Raw genomic sequence first — 25,222 nt, 5'->3', positions numbered from 1 at the left:
GTAAAGGAGGTAGTCTCCCCATGTGAGGAGGAATGCATTTGCGATGGAACCCAGACTGGGACTCAAGAAGGAGAAAAACTGCTAACACTTCCTGTCTGGCAAACAAGACTATCTGGGGAAAGCCCCACTGATGGAAGATGGAGTTTGCGACAACCAGACGTAAGGACTACTTGTGGCCATGGAACGACGTGCTGAGATAGTCCACCGACTTGTTCTGTACCCCTGGGAGGTACAATGCTTGAAGGTGTATTGAATGCTTTATGCAGAAGTCCCACGACACGAGGGCTTCCTGGCACAGGACAGAGGAGCGTGCACCGCTGTTTGTTAATATAGAACGTCGCCGTGGTGTTGTCTATCATTACCAATACACGTTTCCCTGATAAGTGGGTACGGAAAGTCTGGCATGCCAGGCGCAATGTGCTCAGCTTTCTGAGATTGATGTGGCGAGCGAGCTCTGCCCCAGACCAGAGGCCTTGAGTCCTGAGGGCCCCCAGATGTGCTCCCCAGCCCGGTGCTGATGGAGCCGTCACTAGGGATGGAGACGGCTGATGCCTGGAGAAGGAGACCCCTGCAAATACTACCTGTAGGTCGAGCCACCACAGGCGGGAGTTGAGAACCTGGTGGGGCAGGGTTACGACCCTGTCCAAATTGTCCCAAGCTGGCCGATACACTGACACTAGCCACAGCTGAAGAGGCTGAAGTCTGAGCCTGGCATGTTGCACCACATAGGTACAGGCTGCCATGTGTCCTAGAAGTTTCAGGCAGTTCCTTGCTATAGTGGTGGGGAACTGCCTGAGACTTCGAATGATGTTGCTGAGGGCTTGGAACCTCACGTCCAGGAGGTACACCCTGGCCTAGGTCGAGTCCGACACCGCCCCTATAAATTCTATCTGCTGAACTAGAGACAACGTCGATTTCCCCATGTTCAGAAGACGGTCCAGATTGTCCAACGTCACTCTTATGAAGTCGACCTGTGCCTCCACTTGAGCCCTGGAGTGGCCCTTGATGAGCCAGTCGTCGAGGTACGGGAACAGCTGCACCTGCCACCTGCACAGGAATGTGGTCAAGACCGCCGTGCACTTGGTAAACACTCTAGGTTCCACTGACAGGCCGAATGGGAGGACTGTAAACTGATAGTGGTGGTTGTTCACCATAAACCTGAGGTATTTTCTGTGGGGCAGAGTTATTGCTATGGGAAAATACATGTCCTTCAAGTAAAGGGCGGCATACCAGTCTCCTGGATCCAATGAAGGGATGATGGAGGCCAAAGGCACAATGCGGAACTTGAGCTTCTTCATGAACTTGTTGAGTTCTCAGGTCTTAGGGCATGGGAATACCGGAAATAGAAACTCTTGCTCTTCTGCTCCTCAGGAACCTCTTCCACTGCCCCTAGCAAAAGTAGCGAGTGCACCTCTTGTATAAGGAGTTGCTCATGAGAGGGGTACCTGAAGAGGGGCAGGGAAGGGGGGGTGGAAGAGCGGGAGGGCATAGAATTGGATGGAGTATCCCCTCTCTACCGTGCGGAGCATCCAGCGGTACAAAGTGATAGGAGACCATGCACGGTAGAAAGGGGATAGTCGGGATGAAAAGATAAGGCAGGGTAGATCCAGTTCTTGTTCTGGTGCGCCGTCCTCGACTGCACCTTCAAAAGGTCAGTTTGGGGCCAGGGAGCTTGTTTGGATTGGCTAGAGCCCTGGCCTGAGGACGGGTGCGGCCTTTTCCTGCCGCTCCTATTCCTCCTCCGGGAACTGGCCTGCCGGTTCCATTGTTGGTAGAACCACAGAGGAGGTTGTGGTCTGACATGTTTCCGCTGCGTGGCGGGAGTATGGAGGCCCAGCGATTTGAGGGTGGCTCTTGAGTCTTTCAAGCTGAAGCCTTTTATCCATCTTTTCAGAAAACAGTCAACCCTCAAAGGGGAGGTCCTGAATAGTCTGCTGGACCTCATATGGCAGACGTGAAACTTGGAGCCAAGAGCCCCTTCTCCTGCCCACCCCTGTAGCCATCACCCTGGAGGCAGCATCAGCTCCGTCTAGCGCCACCTGCAGGGAAGCTCAGGAGATGAGCTTGCCCTCCTCAACCAAGGCCGAGAACTCGGCACGGAAGTGTTGTGGCTTTGCAAATTTTCCATTGCTCCACATGTATTATAGCAGTACCTGCTAACAATGGCCTGCTGATTTGAAATGCGGTGCTGCAACCCGCCCATAGAATAGACCTTTTTACCGAAAAGGTTGAGTCTTTTCACTTCCCTGTTCTTAGGGGAGGGTCCTTGATAGCCCTGCTGCTCGCGCTGGTTAGCAGCGTCTATGACCAGAGAATCAGACAGCGGGTGCGAATACAGATGCTCGATGGTACAAAGTAGCACCTTTCATTGAGCTTAGCTGTGGGGGACAATGAGGCTGGAGTCTGCCATAAAGTTTTGGTTGTGACAGATATAGTTTTGATGAGAGCAAGGCCAATGCGCGCGGGTCCGGAGGGCGCTAGGATGTCCACCATGGGATCTGTGTCTTCGATTATCTCCTCCGCATGAATACTCAGGCCATGGGCAACTCATCGCAGCAACTGCTGCAACACCCTGTTATCCTCCAGAGCTGGGGCTATTGCGGTGCCTGCCAGTGCCTCATCTGGCGAGGAAGAAGGCACCCATAAAGGGTGGCTGTTCCCTCCCCTCGGCACCCAAAGGGTTCCACGACTCCTAGGGATCCCAGGCAGGAGCCGACCCGCACAGTGTCGTTCCCATAGGTGCTGGGACAGAGGACACCCATGCTGGGGCTGTAAGCGTTGGTGCAGATGTCAGCACTATCGGTGTCGTCGGTGCTGGTGCCAATTGAGCTGGCGGTGGTGCCTCAATAGCTGGCTGTCGTGGCTGGGAGATCGCCAGGGCTGCAGGACCCTGAGGGGCGGAAGGCGGAACAAAAGTAGCTGAGGCTACCGATGTTGCTGCCCAGTGCGACCCTTGGCTCCATCCCTGGTTTTGACGGAAGGCCCAGGGCATCTAGAAAGGCCACTACGCCAAGTTCTGCCACTGCAGGGGCCACGGTGCCCGGTAAACTAGTATCTCCCGCCGTGACCTGGACCTCTTGCTCCTGGTTGTGCTGGCGTGATAGGAGTTGGATTCCGACTCCAAGGTCTCCAAAAAGGAAGACCACAGAAGCGCTGCACTGCAAGACACTGAGCATTGGGAGCTAGGGGACCGACTGGGCTCTCGTTTCTGAATGACCGGTATCAGAGGGCACTGTGGGGAAGGTGAGCGCCGGGACAGCATAGCTGGTTTCCCTCTTGACTGTACTGCAGGGTGGACCGGTGCTATTGACGCCGGTAGTGCATCCCTCCTTGGAGGTGAGAACAGCACTGTGAGGTGTAACAAGTCCTGAGCCGTATTAAACGCCTCCAGAGTTGATGGGAGCTGTAGCTGCTGACTCCTGAGGTCTGGTGAGCGGGGTGGGGCCGGACTCAACTGCCCTTCTGGGGCAGGAGTCAACATGGCCCTCACAGGCGACATGGAGCTGTGGCCCAGCTGGGGTCTCACAGTTGCCAGCTCCTTAGATTTAGCCATGGGAGAACAATCTGTCTCCGGCTTCTTTTTCCTCTGAGGCATCAGTGATTGAGACCGGTGCCTTGCTGCCGAATGGACGTGGGAGGAGCCATGACGGTGCCAAGAGTCTCAGGAAGAGAGTAATTTCTCGGCACCAGTTCCCTGGATGATGGCGCAAGGGCGCTCCGCACCAACGAGGAGGTGCTGGGCATGGGCTCCACAGGTCCCGGGTCTGAATGGGGACGAAGAGCTGCCTCCATGAGCAGAACTTTGAGCCGCTGTTCCCTCTCTTTCAAAGTTCTGGGGTGGAACTTGCGGCAAATTCTGCAACGGTCCTTTTGGTGACCCTCACCTAGGCACCATAAAGATGCAGTGTGTTGGTCACTTTTTGGCATGCGCTTAGTACAGACCTTACACTTTTTGAACCCCAGGGACCGCGGCATACCACGGCTCCAGAGATCTGAAGGGAGGGAACCCCAACAAACTAACTAACTAATAACTAGAGATAAACAGGTAACAGAAAAAGGCACTTACTAAAGCAAGGGCTATGGGATGTTCCAGCTAACCATCACTGGCAGAAAGAAGGAACGGTGGGAGGGGAGGCGGCAAGGCTCTATATTAGAGTGCCGTGAAGGCACGACTCCAGGGGCATCCGGGCCGACCTGTCGGATGCTGCTATGTTAAAAAATTTCCAGCTTCCATGCACGCACACGCGAGCACACACCCCTAATTGGAATGCACATGAACAAGCACTCTAAGAACCACCTAGATTTCAATGATACCAAGTAGAAAGAATAGGGCTAGAAATGGTTACAAGCAAAAGTAAAAACAGGATTCTAAGACTAAAATCCAATTTAAACTAGAGTCTTTTGTTCAAAGTAGTCTAACCACAGCCATTCTTCCAGCATGGCTGACCAGTCTTTAGAATCATAGGGCTACAAGGGACCACAAGGGTCATCTAGTCTAACCTCCTGTCAAGATGCAGGAATTTTTTTTAGACAGGGTCCATCACAGAACCCAAAGTTCGTGGTTTCTTTGTCTCCTCAGGTGAAGGGTACCCTGAAGTCTTCCAGCAGTTCCTTCTCTCCCACTCGTGACATGCTCCCTGCTCTGTCTCTCGTACAAGGTGGCATTTCTGATGGCGATAACCTCAGCCCGGAGGGTGTCTGAGCTCAAGGTCCTGACATCAGAGCCTTCCTACACAGTGTTCTATTAGGACAGGGTTCAACTCAGACCACATCCAGCTTTTCTCTTGAAGGTAGTTTCTCAATTCCATATCAACCAGGATGTTTTCCTCCCAGTGTTCAATCCTAAACTACATTCAAGCAGCCGGGAGCACAGGCTGGACTCATTGGATGTTCGCAGAGCACTAGCTTTCTACATTGAGAGAACGAAGCTATTCCGAAAGTCTATTAAACTCTTTGTAGCTGTGGCAGACAGGATGAAAGGTCTCCCAGTCTCCTCCCAACGAATTTCATCATAGCTCACGTCCTGCATCTGAGTGTGCTACAACTTGGCAGGGGTGCCTGCTCCTCCTCTCACAAGGCACTCCACCAGAGCGCAGGCTTCCTCAATGGCATTCTTGGCACAGGTTCCCACCCAGGAAATATTCAGGGTGGCATCGTGGCCCTTCATACACATGTTCACTGCGCATTATGCAGTCACCCGGCAGGCCAGAGACAATGTGACCTTCAGTAGAGCAGTATTCCAATCAGTAGTCAACTCCGACCCTGCCTCCAGAACTTTAGGCTTAGGAGTACCCTAATTGGAATGGACACAAACAAGCACTCTCAGAAAAAATGGTTACTCACCTTCTCATAACTTTTTTGTTCTTCGAGATGTGTTGTTCATGTCCATTCCAATACCCATCCTCCTATCCCTGTTGGAGTAGCTGGCAAGAAAGAACTGGGGCAGTGTCGGAGTCGGCAGGGCTCTAGATTGAGAGTCATGAAGGCGCAACTCAAATGGGCGCCCACGCTGACCTGATGAATGCTGCTGTGGAAAAAAATTTCGGTTGCCGTGCACGCACGCACATGTCTAATTGGAATGGACATTAACAACACATCTCAAAGAACAATGGTAATGAGAAGGTGAGTAACCGTTTTTTCTGTTGATAAACTTGTCTTAGTTTTACAAAACCATTTCACTGCTGTATATTGAACTACAGGATAAAATCCTGAGTAAACTAACATGCTGGTGTGCATTCTGTCTTTTTGGAGGCAGCGAACTTGATGACTTTCGTGAGGATCCAGTGAGAGGGACTGGAGACTACAAGGGGGATGGGAAGGGCTGTTGGTGTCACCCTGCAAGAAGTAACCAAGCTGGTGAAGTCAGGGTGATGCCATTGTACTGTGAACATGCTGCTTGTGTCAGGGCTCTGAGCCAAAGCTGCACTCCACAGAAGCACCTGGGGTTACATGACAGGCAGTGGTACAATCCTTTATTGGTCTGGGTGAACCCCAAATTGTTATGGCATTTCTCTTTTACAGAGGTTAGAGTCTGACCAGTGGGTGCTCACACAGTAAAGGCAGAGTTACCTCACCTAGTTTTTCTTCAGTGACTTATGTGATAGTACATTCAAGCCACAGGAAGTGTTTGATTTAGAGTTAGGAACATGCACTGCCAATACACCGTGCTACCCATCGGTCTGTCCTCAGCACTGAGGGCGTTCAAGCTTATGACAGTAGGAATGGCCCATATGCATCATTTTGGAGTGCACATATTTTCCTGCCTGGATCATTGTTTAGTGCAAGGAATGTCAAACAGAAGTGTACAAACCAGCATCCCTATTAGAGATCTGTTCTCATCTGGGGCTAAAGTTGAATGTAGAGAAACTGACATTACTGTCAATACAACAAATTAATTTTATAGGAACAGAAGTGGACACCGTGCCCATGAGGGTTTTCCTTCCAATGGACAGGTTTCAGTCTTCCTGTGTGAAAACCCCAAATCTGACCCATGGACAGCAGTGCATTCTTGCCTTCAGCTTTTGGGGCATATGGCCTGAGGCGTCCATGTGTTCAGCATGCCAGACTTCACCTCAGATGTCTGCAGGCCTGGCTTCACTCAGTATACCGTCCAAGCACATGCTCTCTGGACATGCTGATTTGCTCACCTGCACAGGTACCTCAGGTGCACCTGAATTCGTGGATAGATCCTGGGAACATCTGCAAATGGGCTCTTACCACCAGAGCCAACAATGACTCTTGTAACAGATGCATCCATCATGAGCTAGGCTGCCCATCTGTGGCAACTTTTTAGGCTCACGGACTATGGACATCACAAGAGTCTTCCCTCCATATAAATATATTGAAGCTTTGAACCATTGTTTGTGCCTGTGAGATTTCATTACCATCATCAGGAATCAGGTGATTTCAAGTTCTTACTTACAACACACTGCTGTGTTTTATCTGAACAAGCAGGGAGGTGCAAGATCCACAAGTGGATCACTTCATGGCAAAAATTAGTTGGTTGAACTTTTGCATGAAAGAACAACATATCATTAAAGGAATTTTACCTCCCAGGAGCGATAAACAGTATAGTGGAATCCCTCAGCAGACACTTTATACATCATGATGAGTGGTCAGGAAAGGAGGAGATGCTGCAAGAGATTTTTTTGTCTGTGAGGGTACCTGGTAGTAGCCCTCTTTTGCAACCATCCTGAACAACATATGCTCACAGTTCTGCTTCAGGGCAGGTCACAGAATTATAGAATATCAGGGTTGAAAGGGACCTCAGGAGGTCATCTAGTCCAACCCCCTGCTCAAAGCAGGACCGATCCCCAATTAAATCATCCCAGCCAGGACTTTGTCAAGCCTGACCTTAAAAACTTCTAAGGAAGGAGATTCTACCACCTCCCTAGGTAACACATTCCAGTGTTTCACCACTCTCCTAGTGAACAAGTTTTTCCTAATATCCAACCTAAATCTTCCCCATTGCAACTTAAGACCATTACTCCTTGTCCTGTCCTCCGCTACCACTGAGAACAGTCTAGATCCATCCTCTTTGGAACCACCTTTCAGGTAGTTGAAAGCAGCTATCAAATCTCCCCTCATTCTTCTCTTCTGAAGACTAAACAATCCCAGTTCCCTCAGCCTCTCCTCGTAAGTCATGTGTTCCAGTCCCCTAATTTTTGTTGCCCTCTGCTGGACGTTTTCCAATTTTTCCACATCCTTCTTGCAGTGTGGGGCCGAAAACTGGACACAGTACTCCAGATGAGGCCTCACCAATGTCGAATAGAGGGGAACGATCATGTCCCTCGATTTGCTGGCATTGCCCCTACTTATACATCCCAAAATGCCATTGGCCTTCTTGGCAACAAGGGCACACTGTTGACTCATATCCAGCTTCTCGTCCACTGTCACCCCTAGGTCCTTTTCTGCAGAACTGCTGCCGAGCCATTCGGTCCCTAGTCTGTAGCAGTGCATGGGATTCTTCCGTCCTAAGTGCAGGACTCTGCACTTGTCCTTGTTGAACTTCATCAGATTTCTTTTGGCCCAATCCTCCAATTTGTCTAGGTCCCTCTGTATCCTATCCCTACCCTCCAGCGTATCTACCTCTCCTCCCAGTTTAGTGTCATCTGCAAACTTGCTGAGGGTGCAATCCACACCATCCTCCAGATCATTAATGAAGATATTGAACAAAACCAACCCCAGGACCGACCCTTGGGGCACTCCGCTTGATACCAGCTGCCAACTAGACATGGAGCCATTGATCACTACCCGTTGAGCCCGACAATCTATCCAGTTTTCTACCCACCTTATAGTTCATTCATCCAGCCCCTACTTCTTTAACTTGCTGACAAGAATACTAATGTCTGTGCACCGCTGTATTGCTCTCCCAGCAGATATCAGGGTGATTGAAGTCTCCCATGAGAACCAGGGCGTGCGACCTAGTAGCTTCTGCGAGTTGCCGGAAGAAAGCCTCGTCCACCTCATCCCCCTGGTCCGGTGGTCTATAGCAGACTCCCACCACGACATCACCCTTGGTGCTCACACTTCTAAGCTTAGTCACAGCCCTGACTCCATGATAGATGCTTGCTTCTTCCCTGGTTGAGTAATCTGCTGCATTCCCTCTAGTTCTCTTACTTCTGAGGGTAATCAGGAGGCTAAGAAGAGATGAGGCAATCTTAATCCTCATAGTTTGACTGGCCAAAACAGTACTACATCAGCTCTGTTTGACCAGCTATAGCTCTACCTTTGGTTGAGGATCTCTTGTCTCAAAGCCAGAGCTAGTCACTGCACCCCAGTTTACAATTTCTTCATCTCATGGCTTGGATGATCTCTGGTTGAGGAATGTAGAAAAAAGTCTGCCCTCAAGATTTCTGGGCCATTTTGATTAACAGCAGAAAGGTCTTCACTTGAGTTACTTATGTAGCAAAATGGGAAAGGTTTTCAGTCTGGGCTGAATCTCATCACTCCTCACCAAATTGCACAGAGGTCAGACATATTGAACTACTTGCTGCATTAGAAATCTGGTCTTTTCATCAGTTTGAGAGTCCATCTAGCAGCCATTTTTGGATGTGTTACACCCACTGAGGAATGGGTTTTTTTTTTTTTTCACATCCCTTGGTATCAAGATTTGTAAAGGGACTTACTCATGTTTACCTTTCTATGTCTGATTCAGTAGATCCCTGGAATCTGAATTTAGTATTGCAACTTTTAATGGGTTCCCCCTTTTGAATCTTTGGCAACAGAATCTTTATTATTGCTGTCAATGAAAATAGCATTTCTACTAGCAATTACCTCTGCAAGGAGGGTGTTAGAGCTTCAGAGTACTACTAGCTGGCGTTCCTCCCCCCCCCCCCTTCATGATTTTCTATAAAGACAAGGTCTCTCTTAGACCGCACCTTTACTTTATGCCTAAGGTTGTTTTGGTATTCCACCTCAATTAAACCATCCATATTCCAGTGTTCTTTCTAGCAAGGCTGAAGAAAAGCGTCATACCTTGGGTGTCTGGAGGGCTCTATCCTTTCACCTAGACTGCACAAAGTCTTTCAGCTCTTCTCCTGGACTTTATTTTAGCCTATGCAGAAAGGATTAAAGGGCAGCCTATTACAGCTCAGCATATTATCCCGCTGGATTTCTGACTGTATCAAGCTTAGCTATGATGTAGCAAAGGTCTGTCCTTACCCCAGGATGACGGCCCATTCCACCTGGGCAGCCTTTTTGAGCAACATACCTATTGTAGACCTTTGCAAAGCATCAGCATGGTACAAACCTTTTCCAAATGCTATGCAATTTATAAAGCATCCTGAGAAGAAGTGATTTTTGGCAAGTCTGTGTTGCAGTCCTTCAAATAATTTGAAGTCCCACTATCTGCAAGGAAACTGTTGGTGAGTCACCTAACATAGAATGTATTTGTGCATAGTCATCTGAAGGAGAAGAGTGGTTACTTCCCTCTACAGTAACTATTCTTTGAGATGTTTGGTGCATATACATTCTGTGTCCCTCCTACCTTTCCCGCTACTTTCGATATTTGTTGGAGGGTGCTGTGAAGAAACAAAGAGAGAGGTGTAGGCCATACCCCTTTATACTCTAGGCTCTGTGCACAAGAGTGGTGGGGCATGTGTGCCACCTGCTGGCACTGCTGGCAAAAGTCTCCAACTCGAGTGCATTGGACATGCGCGTACACACACCTACAGCGGAAGTTATATAAGTGTAACACATCTCAAATTTACTGTACAGGTAAGTAGCCATTTTTAAAAATCTTTGCTATTGCCAAGTGATAGTGGCTTTTCTAGACCTTTATAGCCAGGTTTTGTTGGTATAGTTGTATAAATACTTTAGTAATATCAGTACATCTTAATCTGCGTAAAGGGATAGTACTTTAATTTATTTTTAAAAGTAGTCCTTTGCAAAGCTCTAAATGTTGGTGTGATTTGTATAAATATATCACGTTATAAAAAATGAAAATTTTAGAATTTTGAAAACCTAACATAATTTGGACTAATATGGATTAGTCATAACAAAACTTAGGTGTAAGTCATAATGTATACCATACTCTCAGCCCAGCAGAAGCAGCTGTCCTATCTCGGGGTCTCTCCTTCTGCCCCTCCACCCCCTCGAACATGATACAGTTCTGTGGTGACCTAGAATCCTATTTTCGACATCTCCGACTCAAGGAATATTTCCAAAATACCTCTGAACAACATAATGATCCACAGAGGCCTGCCTACCAACATTACAAAAAGAAGGATTCTAGGTGGACTCCTCCTGAAGGTCGAAACAGCAGACTGGACTTCTACATAGAGTGCTTCCGCCGACGTGCACGGGCTGAAATTGTGGAAAAGCAGCATCACTTGCCCCATAACCTCAGCCGTGCAGAACACAATGCCATCCACAGCCTCAGAAACAACTCTGACATCATAATCAAAAAGGCTGACAAAGGAGGTGCTGTTGTCATCATGAATAGGTCGGAATATGAACAAGAGGCTGCTCGGCAGCTCTCCAACACCACTTTCTACAAGCCATTACCCTCTGATCCCACTGAGAGTTACCAAAAGCATCTACAGCATTTGCTCAAGAAACTTCCTGAAAAAGCACAAGATCAAATCCGCACAGACACACCCCTGGAACCCCGACCTGGGATATTCTATCTACTACCCAAGATCCATAAACCTGGAAATCCTGGGCGCCCCATCATCTCAGGCATTGGCACCCTGACAGCAGGATTGTCCGGCTATGTAGACTCACTCCTCAGGCCCTACGCTACCAGCACTCCCAGCTACCTTCGAGACACCACTGACTTCCTGAGGAAACTACAATCCATTGGTGATCTTCCTGATAACACCATCCTGGCCACTATGGATGTAGAAGCCCTCTACACCAACATTTCACACAAAGATGGACTACAAGCCATCAAGAACACTATCCCTGATAATGTCACGGCTAACCTGGTGGCTGAACTTTGTGACTTTGTCCTTACCCATAACTATTTTACATTTGGGGACAATGTATACCTTCAGATCTGCGGCACTGCTATGGGTACCCGCATGGCCCCACAGTATGCCAACATTTTTATGGCTGATTTAGAACAACGCTTCCTCAGCTCTCGTCCCCTAACGCCCCTACTTTACTTGCGCTATATTGATGACATCTTCATCATCTGGACCCATGGAAAAGAAGCCCTTGAGGAATTCCACCATGATTTCAACAATTTCTATCCCACCATCAACCTCAGCCTGGTCCAGTCCACACAAGAGATCCACTTCCTGGACACTACAGTGCTAATAAACGATGGTCACATCAACACCACCCTATACCGGAAACCTACTGACCGCTATTCCTACCTACATGCCTCCAGCTTTCACCCTGACCACACCACACGATCCATCGTCTACAGCCAAGCTCTGCGATACAACCGCATTTGCTCCAACCCCTCAGACAGAGACAAACACCTACAAGATCTCTATCAAGCATTCTTACAACTACAATACCCACCTGCGGAAGTGAAGAAACAGATTGATAGAGCCAGAAGAGTTCCCAGAAGTCACCTACTACAGGACAGGCCTAACAAAGAAAATAACAGAACGGCACTAGCCGTCACCTTCAGCCCCCAACTAAAACCCCTCCAACGCATTAAGGATCTACAACCTATCCTGAAGGATGACCCAACACTCTCACAAATCTTGGGAGAAAGGCCAGTCCTTGCCTACAGACAGCCCCCCAACCTGAAGCGAATACTCACCAACAACCACATACCACACAACAGAACCACTAACCCAGGAACCTATCCTTGCAACAAAGCCCGTTGCCAACTGTGCCCACATATCTATTCAGGGGACACCATCACAGGGCCTAACAACATCAGCCACACTATCAGAGGCTCGTTCACCTGCACATCCACCAATGTGATATATGCCATCATGTGCCAGCAATGCCCCTCTGCCATGTACATTGGTCAAACTGGACAGTCTCTACGTAAAAGAATAAATGGACACAAATCAGATGTCAAGAATTATAACATTCATAAACCAGTCGGAGAACACTTCAATCTCTCTGGTCACGCAATCACAGACATGAGGGTTGCTATCTTAAAGCAAAAAAACTTCAAATCCAGACTCCAGCGAGAAACTGCTGAATTGGAATTCATTTGCAAATTGGATACTATTAATTTGGGCTTGAATAGAGACTGGGAGTGGCTAAGTCATTATGCAAGGTAGCCTATCTCCCCTTGTTTTTTTTTCCTACAAACCCCCCCCAAGACGTTGTGGTTAAACTTGGATTATTGCTGTGCACATTGTAAGATGAGCTATTGCCAGCAGGAGAGTGAGTTTGTGTGTGTGGTTTTTGGAGGGGGGTGTGTGTGGGGGGGGTGAGAAAACCTGGATTAGTGCTGGAAATGACCCACCTTGATTATCATGCGCATTATAAAGAGAGGTTTCATAGAGGGATGGGCTATTACCAGCAGGAGAGTGAGTTTGTATGTGTGGGGGGGGGGGGAAGGGAGGGGAAGGGTGAGAAAACCTGGATTTGTGCTGGAAATGGCTCTACTTGATGATCACTTTAGATAAGCTGTTACCAGCAGGAGAGTGGGGTGGGAGGAAGTTTTGTTTCATGGTCTCTGTGTGTATATAATGTCTTCTGCAGTTTCCACGATATGCTATGCATCCGATGAAGTGAGCTGTAGCTCACGAAAGCTCATGCTCAAATAAACTGGTTAGTCTCTAAGGTGCCACAAGTACTCCTTTTCTTTTTACGAATACAGACTAACATGGCTGTTACTCTGAAACCTGTCAAATAGGCTCTGTGTATTATGCACGCAAATGGCTCAACAGATTTTTATCAGACTTTTCAAACAAAAGAGATTCTGAGCTGTGACAACAGACTAAACAAATCAGTCTAAAACCTCTGGAGAAATTAAATTACTGAAAATGGCGGTTAAGAATGGATGTGCTATCCCAGCCTTAAACGTAGCATAGCGTCATGCTGTGCAAACAAAAGATCATGTTATGATGTGAAGTATCATAAAGTTAACTTTGCCATAAATTCAGGGTGTTATTTTGAACGATGACAGAGCCGGCAATAATTATTTTGCAGCACTTTCCAAACAAGCAGCAGAAAACTTTCAACACCCCACACTAACGTTTACCAAACTTTGGAAAGCTGAATCTCTCCAAGAAAATGAAACTAACTGCATCTCCCCCTTCATTCCTGCCACATGGTGTTAAACCAAAATGATCAGTCACTCAGGCCTGGTCTGTACTACAGGGTTAGGTTGACGTAAACAGCTTTGCATTGACCTATCTGTGGAAGTGTCTCCACTTAAATTTGGCTCTCACCAATGTAAGTGCCTCTCTACGCTGATTTAGTAACACCACATCCCCAAGAGGTGTAGAGTCATAGTTGATGTAATTAGGTTTATGCAGTGTCAATGTAGACATTGTGTTGCTTATGTCAACTGTTACTGGTCTTCAGGAGCTGTCCCACAATGCCCCACACTGATAACACAATCAGTACAAGTGCTCCTGGTGAAGACACATGCTGCTGACACAACTGTGATTTTTATAACTGGGGGCTGTATGCTGATGAAAGTTAGGTTAACATAATTTTGTATGGTTAAACATGGCCTAAGAGAAGATTATGTAGATCCTCTTAGTACTCGGCTTTCTTCCATGCTTTGAGCAGTGAATGAGTTAACCATAGTGACCTTTAAAGTACTGTCATTAGAAGCCATGGAAATGAATGGAGCAGTTGACACTTCAGACCTATTGTTTGAGGCGCTTTGCAAAGTGAGACAGGCATCAGTGACACTTGAGTCATGTTTTCATGATTTTCTTTGCAACCATAACTAGAGACTAACTTCTTTGTGAGAGGAAAGCTGAGGCTCCAGAGAACAACGGAGAGGCCTGTATGCAGTCTAGTCCTTCACCCCTGTTCCCAGGGGTGCTGCTGCAGGGTGGTACGCTGCCGCAGGGTGGTACGCTGCATGCTTCACAAAACACTGCCCTTCATAAATACTTTTTTTTATTTCTAATTTCTTTTCATTTTGAGGTGTATTACTGTCAAAGCTCATTGATGGAGCCTACAGATGCACAGAAATACAGTTTCAAACTACTTTAATTTAAAAGCATACACCAGGATTTGTGAAGCATAGAGATGTATTAGCGTAGAGTGTGGTAGACAAATAAACATTCAACAATATTAATCTTTTAGGACGAAGAGTGAAAACATTTTTCCAGAAAACACATGTTTAAAGTTTTTAATTGTCTTCCTAATCAAGCAAGATTTAAAAACTAATGTACGTACATACAAACAAGTAATTGAAAGAAAGCAGTTTTCTTTACAAAGTTATCAATTCCTGGTCCTCATAACATCAGCAGTGTGGAAAACTTCAGTAGCTCAGCAATGCTTCTGAGCTTGAAAGGTGCCTAGATGAATCCTGAGATTCCTTCTCTGAGGCTGCTGTGTAGAGCCAGTGGCTGCCCTCTCATGCTCCCTTGTCAGGGGCAGAAACCATGCTGAATTCCACAGAGTCTGGCTACCATATTCGTAAGCTTGTGAGTTGTTTGTGAAATGGTAGCTCCCTGCTCTCTTAGTGGGCATTGGGATTTGAAATTTCTGGTTGAGTGACAGCTTAGAAAATTGAAAAGCTTGTATAGCCCAAGATAGTCCCCAGCTCAACACAGCCAAAATGAAGCTGTCAGCTAGACAAGATGACAGGGATGCTTTTACAGCCTGATGAGCCTTTCTCCTGAGCATCCAAAACACAGGCAGATTTCACCTTTGAACCACTTCTCTGCACTCTTCCTTGCTGCTTGTTGTTGCATGAGGGTTACTGCAGCCCTCAGAGATCCCAGAGCAAAGGGGAAAAATGATTAGGATCTACATTAGGTTGCTGGAGTTCAATGCTGCTTTAGTTGTCTCTGTCCTAATCTCCCGTCACATACAAGTTTCTTTGTCTCCAGGATTGGGAGGACTGGTCAGCAGCCAGTTTACCCATTGTGGCAAATTGATACAGAAACATGCTATCTACAAACTCCATTCTGTTCTGTGAGCTTCATTTTGATTGTAACGTATACTGTATCTTCACTTCTGCAGTGTAGCCTTCATCCTGGGCTGGGACACCCAGGAGGTGTTAGAGTAAATCCTTTCACCTCACAGAGGGGCTAGCAATGGGAAAGCCAGCAAGAGTCTTCAACCTTGATAGTCCTTCATTCAAATGTGTCCACTCTAGTATGTTAGGTTTGCTGGAATCCAGAGGGATTAGTTTTCTCACTTTGGAACCCAAGGCTGAACTGGCAGATTTGGGATCACCTGACAAGAGGCCAGAACTTCAAGGGCCAGATCTTCTCAAGTCTGAGGCTGTTGTGGGCCATCTGTTGAACAAGAAAAGAATACTGAGTACATGGAGTGGGATTTGTAACTTTTGTGCTTTGTCTAATAAATAAATTCTGGTTTAGAAGTTTCTTTGCAAAGTCTGTGTGTATTCCATTTGGTTTAGCTGTCACAAGGTCCACAATAAATTAAACTGTAAATAGGAGTGCCTATGCGGTGGAGCTCTGATAGGGCATGGTTAAACTACTGGGGAGTCTTTGGAGGGGTAGCATGGTCTTGGGGCACGTTCATGTGGGCTGTGGGGTACCACATCCCAAGAATCTGGACCCTCAGAGCATGCCTGAGAGGCTGGACTAAGGCAGTGTGTAGATGCTGCTAAGACTCAGTAGGCTTAAAAGCACATGGAATCCAAAGGTTGAATCCAGTACAGCAGCCTGGTGTCTGACCACAAGGGGCAACTGAACCATGGTCATAATACCTATTCATGGGAGCCTATTGTGCCTCTCTTGCTTACCTGGACTGGAATTTGACGCTAAAAAAAGAGGATAAATGCAAATGTGTACATAATTTTACCATATTAAGCAATTTTAATACTTGCCTCTGGCTCACTGTTTCTGGGAAAAAGACGTTGTATATCTTTCATATATATGAAGCTTGGCTAATATTTGTTTGTTTTTTCTTGCAGCCCAGCTAGAGGTGAACTTTAAGGAAATGGAAAATCATCTGTTGCTGCTTGAAGACCTATGTGGACAGTGTGAGTTGGAAAGGTACAAACATTTGCAGACACTACAGCTGGAAAACTACAGGAAAACAAAAAGGTAACTAAACTACAAATGCTATGAATAGTAACATAAAAATAACTATCAAGCCATTAGTTTATAAACCTTTAATTCTCAATGTAAAATGATCTTGGTGCTTTTCCTCTTCATAGAATGTGGTCCATTTTGTTGTCAAATAATTTGTAAATGTCAGGGTTATCTGTGAGAGTTGATGTGATCTACTCAGGAACTGAGCCCAGATCTTCTGATTCCCATACCCGTGCCTTAAGAACAAGAGCATCATTTTTCTAGGGCTGTCAAATGATTAAAAACATTAATCACAATCGTGAGATTTAAAAAATAGTTGTGATTAATTGCAATTTTAAATGCAGTTAATAATGGAATACCATTTATTTAAATATTTTTGGATGTTTTCTACATTTTAAAGTATATTGATTTCAGTTACAACATAATACAAAGTGTACAATGCTTCCTTTATATTATTTTTAATTACAAATATTTTCACTGTAAAAAAGATAATATATTTCATTTCACCTCCTACAATTACTGTAGTACAATCTCTTTATTGTGAAAGTGCAACTTACAAATGTCGAATTTTTTTTAACATAATAGCACTCAAAAACAAAACAATGTAAAACTTCGACCACCATTCCAGAGGACATGTTTCCATGCTGATGAGGGTTCTGCTCAATAATGACCAAAAGCAGTGCACACCGATGCATGTTCATTTTCATCATTTGAGTCAGAAACCACCAACAGACAGTTGATTTTCTTTTTTGGTGGTTTGGGTGCTGTACTTTCCACGTTGGAGTGTTGCTATTTTAAGACTTATGAGAGCATGTTCCACACCTCGTCCATCTCAGATTTTCAAGGCACTTCAGATTCCTAAATCTCGGGTCGAGTGCTGTAGCTATCTTTAGAAATCTCATATTGGTACCTTCTTTGCCTTTTTTCAGATCTGTAGTGGAAGTGTTCTTAAATTGAACAGCATATGTTGGCTCGTCATCCAAGACTGCCATAACATGAAATATATGGCAGAATGTGGGTAAAACCACGGAGCAGGAGACATACAATTCTCCCCCAAGGAGTTCAGTCACAAATGGAATGGTGGTTGAAGCGTGAAGGGGAATATGAATGTTTAGCGTATCTGGCACATAAATACCTTGCAACCTCAGCTACAATAGTGTCATGCAAATGCCTGTTCTCACTTTCAGGGGACATTATAAATAAGAAGCAGGAAGCATGATCTCCCATAAATGTAAACAAACTTGTTTTCTCCGAGCGATTGGCTAAACAAGAAGTAGAACTGAGTGGACTTGTAGGCTCTAAAATTTTACATTGTTTTGATTTTGAGAAATGTGGAAAACTTTCAAAAATATTTATAGTTCTAAATTGGTATTCTGTTATTAAACAGTGCGATTAATTATGACTCATTTTTTTAAATCTAGTTAATTTGTGTTGCGTTAATTGCTTGAGTTAACTGCAATTAATTGACAACCCTATATTTTTCTCTGCTGGGATATTATTACCCAATAGTGGACTCAGTTTTTATCACCACCCTGCTTGGTGCAAGTATAGTGCTGTACAATGGCAGTCTACCAATTCCTAGATACTAGTTAATTTGCCACACAACTATTTAAAATCTTGTATGTAAAGAAGTAGATTATTGAATCCAGTTAAGTGTATTAATTCTTCTGAAGCATTCTGAGAGGATTTTATTCAGTATATGTGTTGAGGTATGCAGGTATTTTTCAAAGAAATCTCTTTGGTGGAAGTAATTTATTTTGCTAAGTGTCAAAATATCTATTAAGTTTGCTAAGCAGTTGTCAGTTCTATAAATAGCTTAACTAGCTTGGCATACTAATACTAAATTGATTGAATGATGTTAGTTATTTGGTCAGGTGTAGCCAAAGCCAAAAAAAAAATGAAAATAATAGATTATGCCTGATGAATAATGTATGCCATTTTTAAATGATTAGTTGCCTTATGCATAGTGTAGTGTTTTGGAAGATCCCACTCTGTTATAAAATTTAGAATGGAAAGAAATAATGCTTTAGGTCAACATTAAACCATTAAAATTCATTTCACAGTAGTTATGGGAGAACTGTCTCTCAGAAATAGACTTCTTTATCTAGTCCATGTCAGATGACTTATGTTTTGCCATTGTGTGTTGAGTCACTGTTTCGAAGTTTACTACTCCAACAAGATGCTTAAATGTTTGATTGTAATTATGGCTAAGATTTTGTTATGGTTATTTTTAGTAAAAGTCACGGACAGGTCACGGGCAATAAACAAAAATTCACAGAAGCCCTGACTTGTCTGTGACTTTTGCTGCTGCGGTTCCATGATTTCCCCTGGCTGGGACCTGTGGGGTTCCCCCTCTGCCCAGGGCAGCTGGAAGCTGCAGGGTGACCATATTTCCCTCAGCCACTTGCCCAAGGCATCTCTATCCCCTCGACCCCTCCCTCACCCCCCCACCCCCACCCCCGACGCTGAGGAGTCTGTCACCTGTCGCTGGAACCTTCAGGGGGCCCCCTGTCACTGCTGTCTCTGGAACCCTGCCAGGACCCTGCTGGCTGCCAGCTTGAGTCCCGCAGCCCCTGGGGCTGAAGCAGAGAATATCACGGAGGTCTTTGGAAGTCACGGATTCCGTGACTTCCATGACCTCCGTGACTTAAACCTAGCCTTAATTATAATGCATTTCAGAGCCTTATAAATTAATCAGAGTATTGCCCTCTGAAGTTTTGATTCTAAATTATAACTGTTTTGCCTGTTTAGGCCCTGGTCCTCCAGTTGATTCCATGTGGGCACAGGAGTTATACCTGCATGCAACAAGCTGTAGGTTCAAGGCCTAAGAGAGGACAGGAACGGTCTGTGTTTGTACAGCCCTTTGTACAATTGGATCCTGGTGCAAAATGAATAATAATGCAATAAAACAACCAGAAATAACCATACAGAAAAACCTAAAAGAAATCAGTAGGTAAATTTCAGATGACAAGGAGGTAACAGTGTCAGGAATAAGAAAACTTCAAAGGTTTTGCTCACATTAATCTTGTATTACCGGTTCCAGATATTGGTAGTCTAACAACCACAAACTTTGTTGATTTGCACATTTTTATTTAAAAAAAAATTTTGTTCGATAGTTCACTAGCCTGTTTTTCCAAAATCAGGTGGGGCTAATATAACACGTACAATTAAATATCGTGTCACAGCTGCTAGGCTGAGTGACCGATGAACAACAAAATTTGGAGCAGTCTCTAAATTTCCTGCAGTTGAGAACGTGTGCATGTTATGCTGTTCCTTATTTGGTTTCAAAGATATTAATTGTCTGGGGTTTGAAATTGACAGGACTGTTGCTCTTGAAGTCCTTTGAAAAACAGGTAGGCTTCTTGTTCTCTAATGTCAATACATGCTTTAAGAACAGAGCCAGCAGAAAGCTGAAGGAAGGAAGGTATTCTTGATTAGTACAAATCTAAAATTCTGGGTTTATTGTTGGTAGGGTAATCTTTTCTAGGAGCTGAGCATTTAATATTACTGTAATCTTTGGAAGGACTATTTTTCCTCTGTCTGGGGATATTTTAAAGAAACAGCTCCATTTAACTAAGACGTAAATTGTTTTTAAACATGATAGACTTGAAAAGTGAAATTTGTTTTCAAGGTAGATTTCTAATTCTCTCACAGGCTTCTTGTTTCTGATATACTTAAAGAATTTCTTGTTTGTTTTTGACTTTGGCTATTTGTCCATCAGTTTCCCTCCTCTACTTCCTAATAGCCATCTTATATTTTGTGCTGTAGATTATACTTTTTTTGGCTTCATGAGGGTTGGATTTTCATTTTCTGAAGGATCTCTTTTGGCTTGAATAAGTTTTTTTTATCTTGCTATTTAACCATTCTGTTTTTTTCTCATTTTCCTGCTTTATTCTTTGTTTTATAGCTAGGCATATTTTCTGTAACCATAATATGCTTAAATAGCCACTGTGCAGAGTCTGATTTTTAATTTGCTCACTCGTGAGCTTTGTTACTGTTATTAGGCTTAATTGTTTCTCTAATCTCTCTCAATATGGTATACACATTATCATTTTTCTGATCAGAAGTCTGTTAGTATAGCATTACCATTATAACTGATATATAAAAACTTAGCTGTGAAGCCATTCAAGTTGCTACACACATACCATATCTGACATAAACCCACAAAAGTAAGGAGATGAAAAGTTAAATCATCTCATCCTTCATGGTACATGGTAATTGTAGTCAAGGAAAACGTAACTCGGTCCCCCCTCAATCTGCCCTTCTCCGCATATCCCTTTACTGAAGTTGGGATATGAGTTGGGAATGAGAAGTTTGGTAAAGGGGGGGTTGTGATAGAAGGCCGTTATCTCTAAGTGTTAAAGTTAAGGTTATGTTTTGTGGTATGCGGTGCATGGTGGTTATGGTAATGGCTAGTTCTTCAAGTGATTGTCCATCTACACATTCATCTTATGGTGTGTGTGTGCGTCATGCACCAACATTCTGAGTCTTTTAGCCAAAAGGGTGAAGCAGGGTGAAACATCCTCTGTTTCTCTCATCACCTCTTGGCTTCAAGGCAGAGTGGCTTGCTGTCAATGAACTGTTGGCATTTTTTCTCAAGTTGCAAATAGAGTAGTAGTAATTGTTGCCTATTGGCATTTTGATAGTTTTTATTAGGATTGTTTTATTATTTTCACCTTGTGATTGTGCTATTTAAAACTTAATGATGGATATTTAAAATTCTGATTTTGCTTGGGGGAATCGTACATTCCTGGGAAATGTGCCATTTATAAGTCTTTCACTGCCAGGACCACAAAGGTAGAGAAGCTCAGTAGCAAATCCAGTGAGGCCTGCTTCAGGCTCTGGGGCATATGACAATCCTGCTGCTCCCCCTGCCTGGCCTCCCACCCCAGCCACCACTACACATCCCCAGACATGATTCCCCTACTTCAGGCTCTAGTAGGTCAGTCAAAAAGCTGTTGAGAAGGACGGTACAGGGATTAGGTGGTTCTAGAGAAGGGGTTTTCAAACTGGGGGTCATGACCGCTCAGGGGGTTGCAAGGTTATTATCTGGGGGTCGCGAGCTGTCAGCTTCCACCCCAAACCCCGCTTCACCTCCAGCATTTATTATAATGTTAAATATTTAAAAAAAACAAAACTGTTTTTAATTTATAAGGGGGGTCACACTCAGAGGCTTGCTGTGTGAAAGGGGTCACCACTACAAAAGTTTGAGAACCGCTCTTCTAGAGGTAAATCCCTGGATTAAGGTATCCTCAAAAATAAAAGTGGCTTCCCTGCACCATTCTGCCTCTGAGACTTTGTGGCCCTGGGTTTTGACTTCTGAAGCTCGACCCCTTCACCGTACTGAGTCCTTGACACCAAAACAAAATGCTGAGAAATCTTCAAGTGCAGTATCTTCGTCTTCCCACTTTGCTGTGTTGCTACTGCCTCCACCACTGGTCAAATCAGCACAGTTAGCAGAGGATTCACCCAGCTGGTGAGCCCTCTATAGCAGTGATGTTCATGGCACTGACAGATCTCAGTGTCTTGCAGGAAACAGCATTGCCATTGTTGTTCACATGTGGTGTCTCTTATGGCACCAGATCACTCTCACTGCAGTACCAAGTATCTCCACGGCTCTACAATCCATGCCTATATCTACTTCCCCACCAGTCAAGTTGGAGTGCTCCTTCTCTTTGTCATCCTCCAGCAGCATCAAATCGTAGTGAGAAAAGGGATGCTCCCACATGTGCTCCCACATGTACTCCCCATCCATGTCTTCTCCACTTTCTTCTGTCTTAGGTAGTGGATCTAGAGACTGGTCTCTCAACGGACGTGGTGTTCACTAAGCTGGGCACAGACCTTGGTTCTGGTCTATGGCCACCAGGCATTTACCCCTCAATACCTGTGTAGCCTTGTTGGGGGCCATCGACCTCTCATGGAAGGGAGGATTACCTGGACAGACCTGTGCCTTCTAGAGCTTCTTGATGTATGGCTCAGTGTGACAGTCTGTACCCCTCTGTTTGCCCCTTTTACAAGACCATATTAAATTTTGTACAAAGCATACTGTGATTTGCTGATCATTATTGTCCTGATAAAATGTGTGGCAACATTGTATGTAAAGATAAGATTCCACTGTATAATATTACCAACACATGTTCCAACATGTTCTAGAAGGCAGTCACAAACAAGTTCCACGGAGACAAAAGGTTAGCCAATGCCTCAGCCAGGTGTCAACAAGTTCAAATGGACCAATGCCTGAGTAAGTGGCCACTCTTCGGCAGGAGAGAGCGTGGGGGCAAAAAAAAGCTACATTTTGACAAAGAAGCAACTTAAGGTTCCTGGCCCCACAGACTTCCTGAACATCAGCTGGAGATGATTCTTGTGCAAGAGAAAGGGCTATACGAGGAGAGGACAGATGTCCCAGATAGTCTCTGCCTTGCTTTCTACCCATGGCATTATCAACACCTGAAGAAGAAAGGAAGCAGTGTTGCACTGGGGTAGTTGGGGGGTGGGGGGAGTGATTGACTAAAAGAGGTTCAGCTAGTAAGACTGCTGGAACATGTGGTGAGAGAGACCTTTGCTTCGATTGACTTGACTTGTTAAATTAGGTGTTAATTGCATTTTACCTTTTATTTCTTGGTAACCAGTTCTGAATTATATGCCTCATTACTTGTAGTCACTTAAAAATCTGTCTTTCTGTAGTTAATAAATTTGTTGTGTTTTATCTAACCTTGTGTGTTTGGATTGAAGTGTTTGGGCAAACAAGATAAGATTTGTGCATATCATTTTCTATTAATAAATGACGGATTTTATATGAGCTTGTATTGTCCAGGAGGGTACTGGGCAGTACAAGGTGCACATGTCTGGGGGAAAGTCTGGGACTGGGAGTTTGCTGATGTGGCCCTGTATGTAATTTGTGAGTGGCTGAGTGCCCGGCTGTAGTATGCATACAATATAGCTGGGAGTGATTTACATGCCGGAGGCTGTGTGGGAGCAGACCAGGAGTGGTGGTTTTCACAGCGAAGCAGGGTAAAAGGCACCCCAGGTTGGAGAATTGAGGAGACAGAGCTGTCCATAAATCCAGATTGTATACCCTGTGTAATGTCACACTCATTCACCCAGGCTGCTTCTGAGCAACAGCCAGCTTAGATTTCCCTCCAACCTGAGGATTTACCAGGGATATCCTATCTCATTCAGTTAATGTATTGGGTTCTAATGTCCTAGTTATCCCCTGACACAGCTGTGGTCCCTCCCGGTACATTTCAGATGAATAACTTTGATCTTCACCCAGACTTTTCCATCCTGGAGAGGATGAAAGGCAAACCCAACTCACCTTGGAGACTGTTGAGATGGATATCTAACTGTGTGAGAACCTGCTTTGAGTTGGCTAAGGTGGATCCTCTTATTTCTCTGAGCTCACTCCACCAGAGCTCAGGCAGCCTCAGCAGCATTGTTGAAAAACATTTGTTATGGACATATGTAAAGCAGTCAAGTGGGGTTCTAGCTATCCACACATTTACAAAGCATTGTGCTATTATTGAAGCCTCTAGATCAGATGCTGTATTTAGGAAGGCTATTCTGCATTCTCTGTTTTCTTGAGCTTCCACCTCCATTAGAATGGTCCACTGCTTGGGAGTCACCATAAATGGAATGTGCATATGGACAATCACTCAAAGGAGAAAGGAAAGTTTCTTATCTGTTTAGTAACTGTAGTTCTTTCAGATATTTTCTATATGCAGATTCCATGATCCACCCTCCACCCCTTCTACCTAAAAGTCCTTTACCACCTAGGATTCTTCAGTGGGGAGGAAACTGAGTGGCAGGTGGCCCAATCTACCCTTTTATGTGTTTGGTGCAGGACACAAGGACACTCAGGGTGCATGTGTATGAAGTGGCTTGTGCGCACGCACACACCCACACACCAGGTTCCTTCTCACTGCCACAGGCAGTAGGAGGAAACTGAGGGAGAGATGTGGCCACTCCACCCTCTATATGCTTATATGGAAACACAAGGAGGCACGTGGTGCATTTGTGGACCTGACAGATACTGATATTCAAAATAGCCTGATCTCTCACGCATGAGATGCGTGCATATCTATAGAGGGACACATACTTAAAGAAGAACATCAAGTTCTATACTACAGTGCCAGCAGGCACAACTGACATTTCACTCTTTTGTCTTCAGGGAAAGAGTAGGTAGCAATGAAAGAGTAATTAAAAAAAAAAAGAAATTACGAGTCACACATGAATGGTAAGAATGAATTAACTCTGTGTGTGTGTGTGTGTGTGTGTGTGAACTATGTAACTAGTAAGTGGGAACCAATGAACAAATGCTCCTGTGACAAGTAAAAAGTCACAGTGCAGCAGTTCATCATATTGCCATTAAGTTGAAAGCTAAGCTGAAGTGTTTACAAGCAAGGATATACAAAATATTGTTTGCAACTCGAAATTCATAACACACAATGTGTGTTTAGACAAGTTATAGATTCCTTCTCTGCAGTTTTATTTTTAAAAATATTTTCCATCACTTGCTTATCGCGATCCAAGATAAAATCCTGAAGATGCTGCATCTTTCCTGCTGTGGCAGGGAAAGTTAACAGCTTATGTGGTGCAGGGAACTGCAT

At 44.9% G+C, this 25,222-nt stretch overlaps 1 protein-coding gene across 7 annotated transcripts in view; it reads left to right on the top strand.

Moving 5' to 3' along the window:
• Positions 1 to 25,222, top strand: part of DTNBP1 (dystrobrevin binding protein 1) — a 174,274-nt gene that overhangs the window by 52,812 nt on the left and 96,240 nt on the right. For all 7 annotated transcript variants that reach the window (XM_037893091.2, XM_037893089.2, XM_037893090.2 and 4 more), the window contains one exon: positions 16,496 to 16,628. In XM_037893091.2, the coding sequence (XP_037749019.1) occupies positions 16,496 to 16,628 (133 nt within the window). The remainder of the gene's footprint in view (positions 1 to 16,495; positions 16,629 to 25,222) is intronic.

The sequence above is a fragment of the Chelonia mydas genome, chromosome 2 (assembly GCF_015237465.2).
Source record: "Chelonia mydas isolate rCheMyd1 chromosome 2, rCheMyd1.pri.v2, whole genome shotgun sequence".
NCBI classification, from domain to species: domain Eukaryota; kingdom Metazoa; phylum Chordata; order Testudines; family Cheloniidae; genus Chelonia; species Chelonia mydas.
The sequence above is the reverse complement of the archived record's forward strand: the minus strand, read 5'-3'. Positions and strand labels throughout refer to the sequence as shown.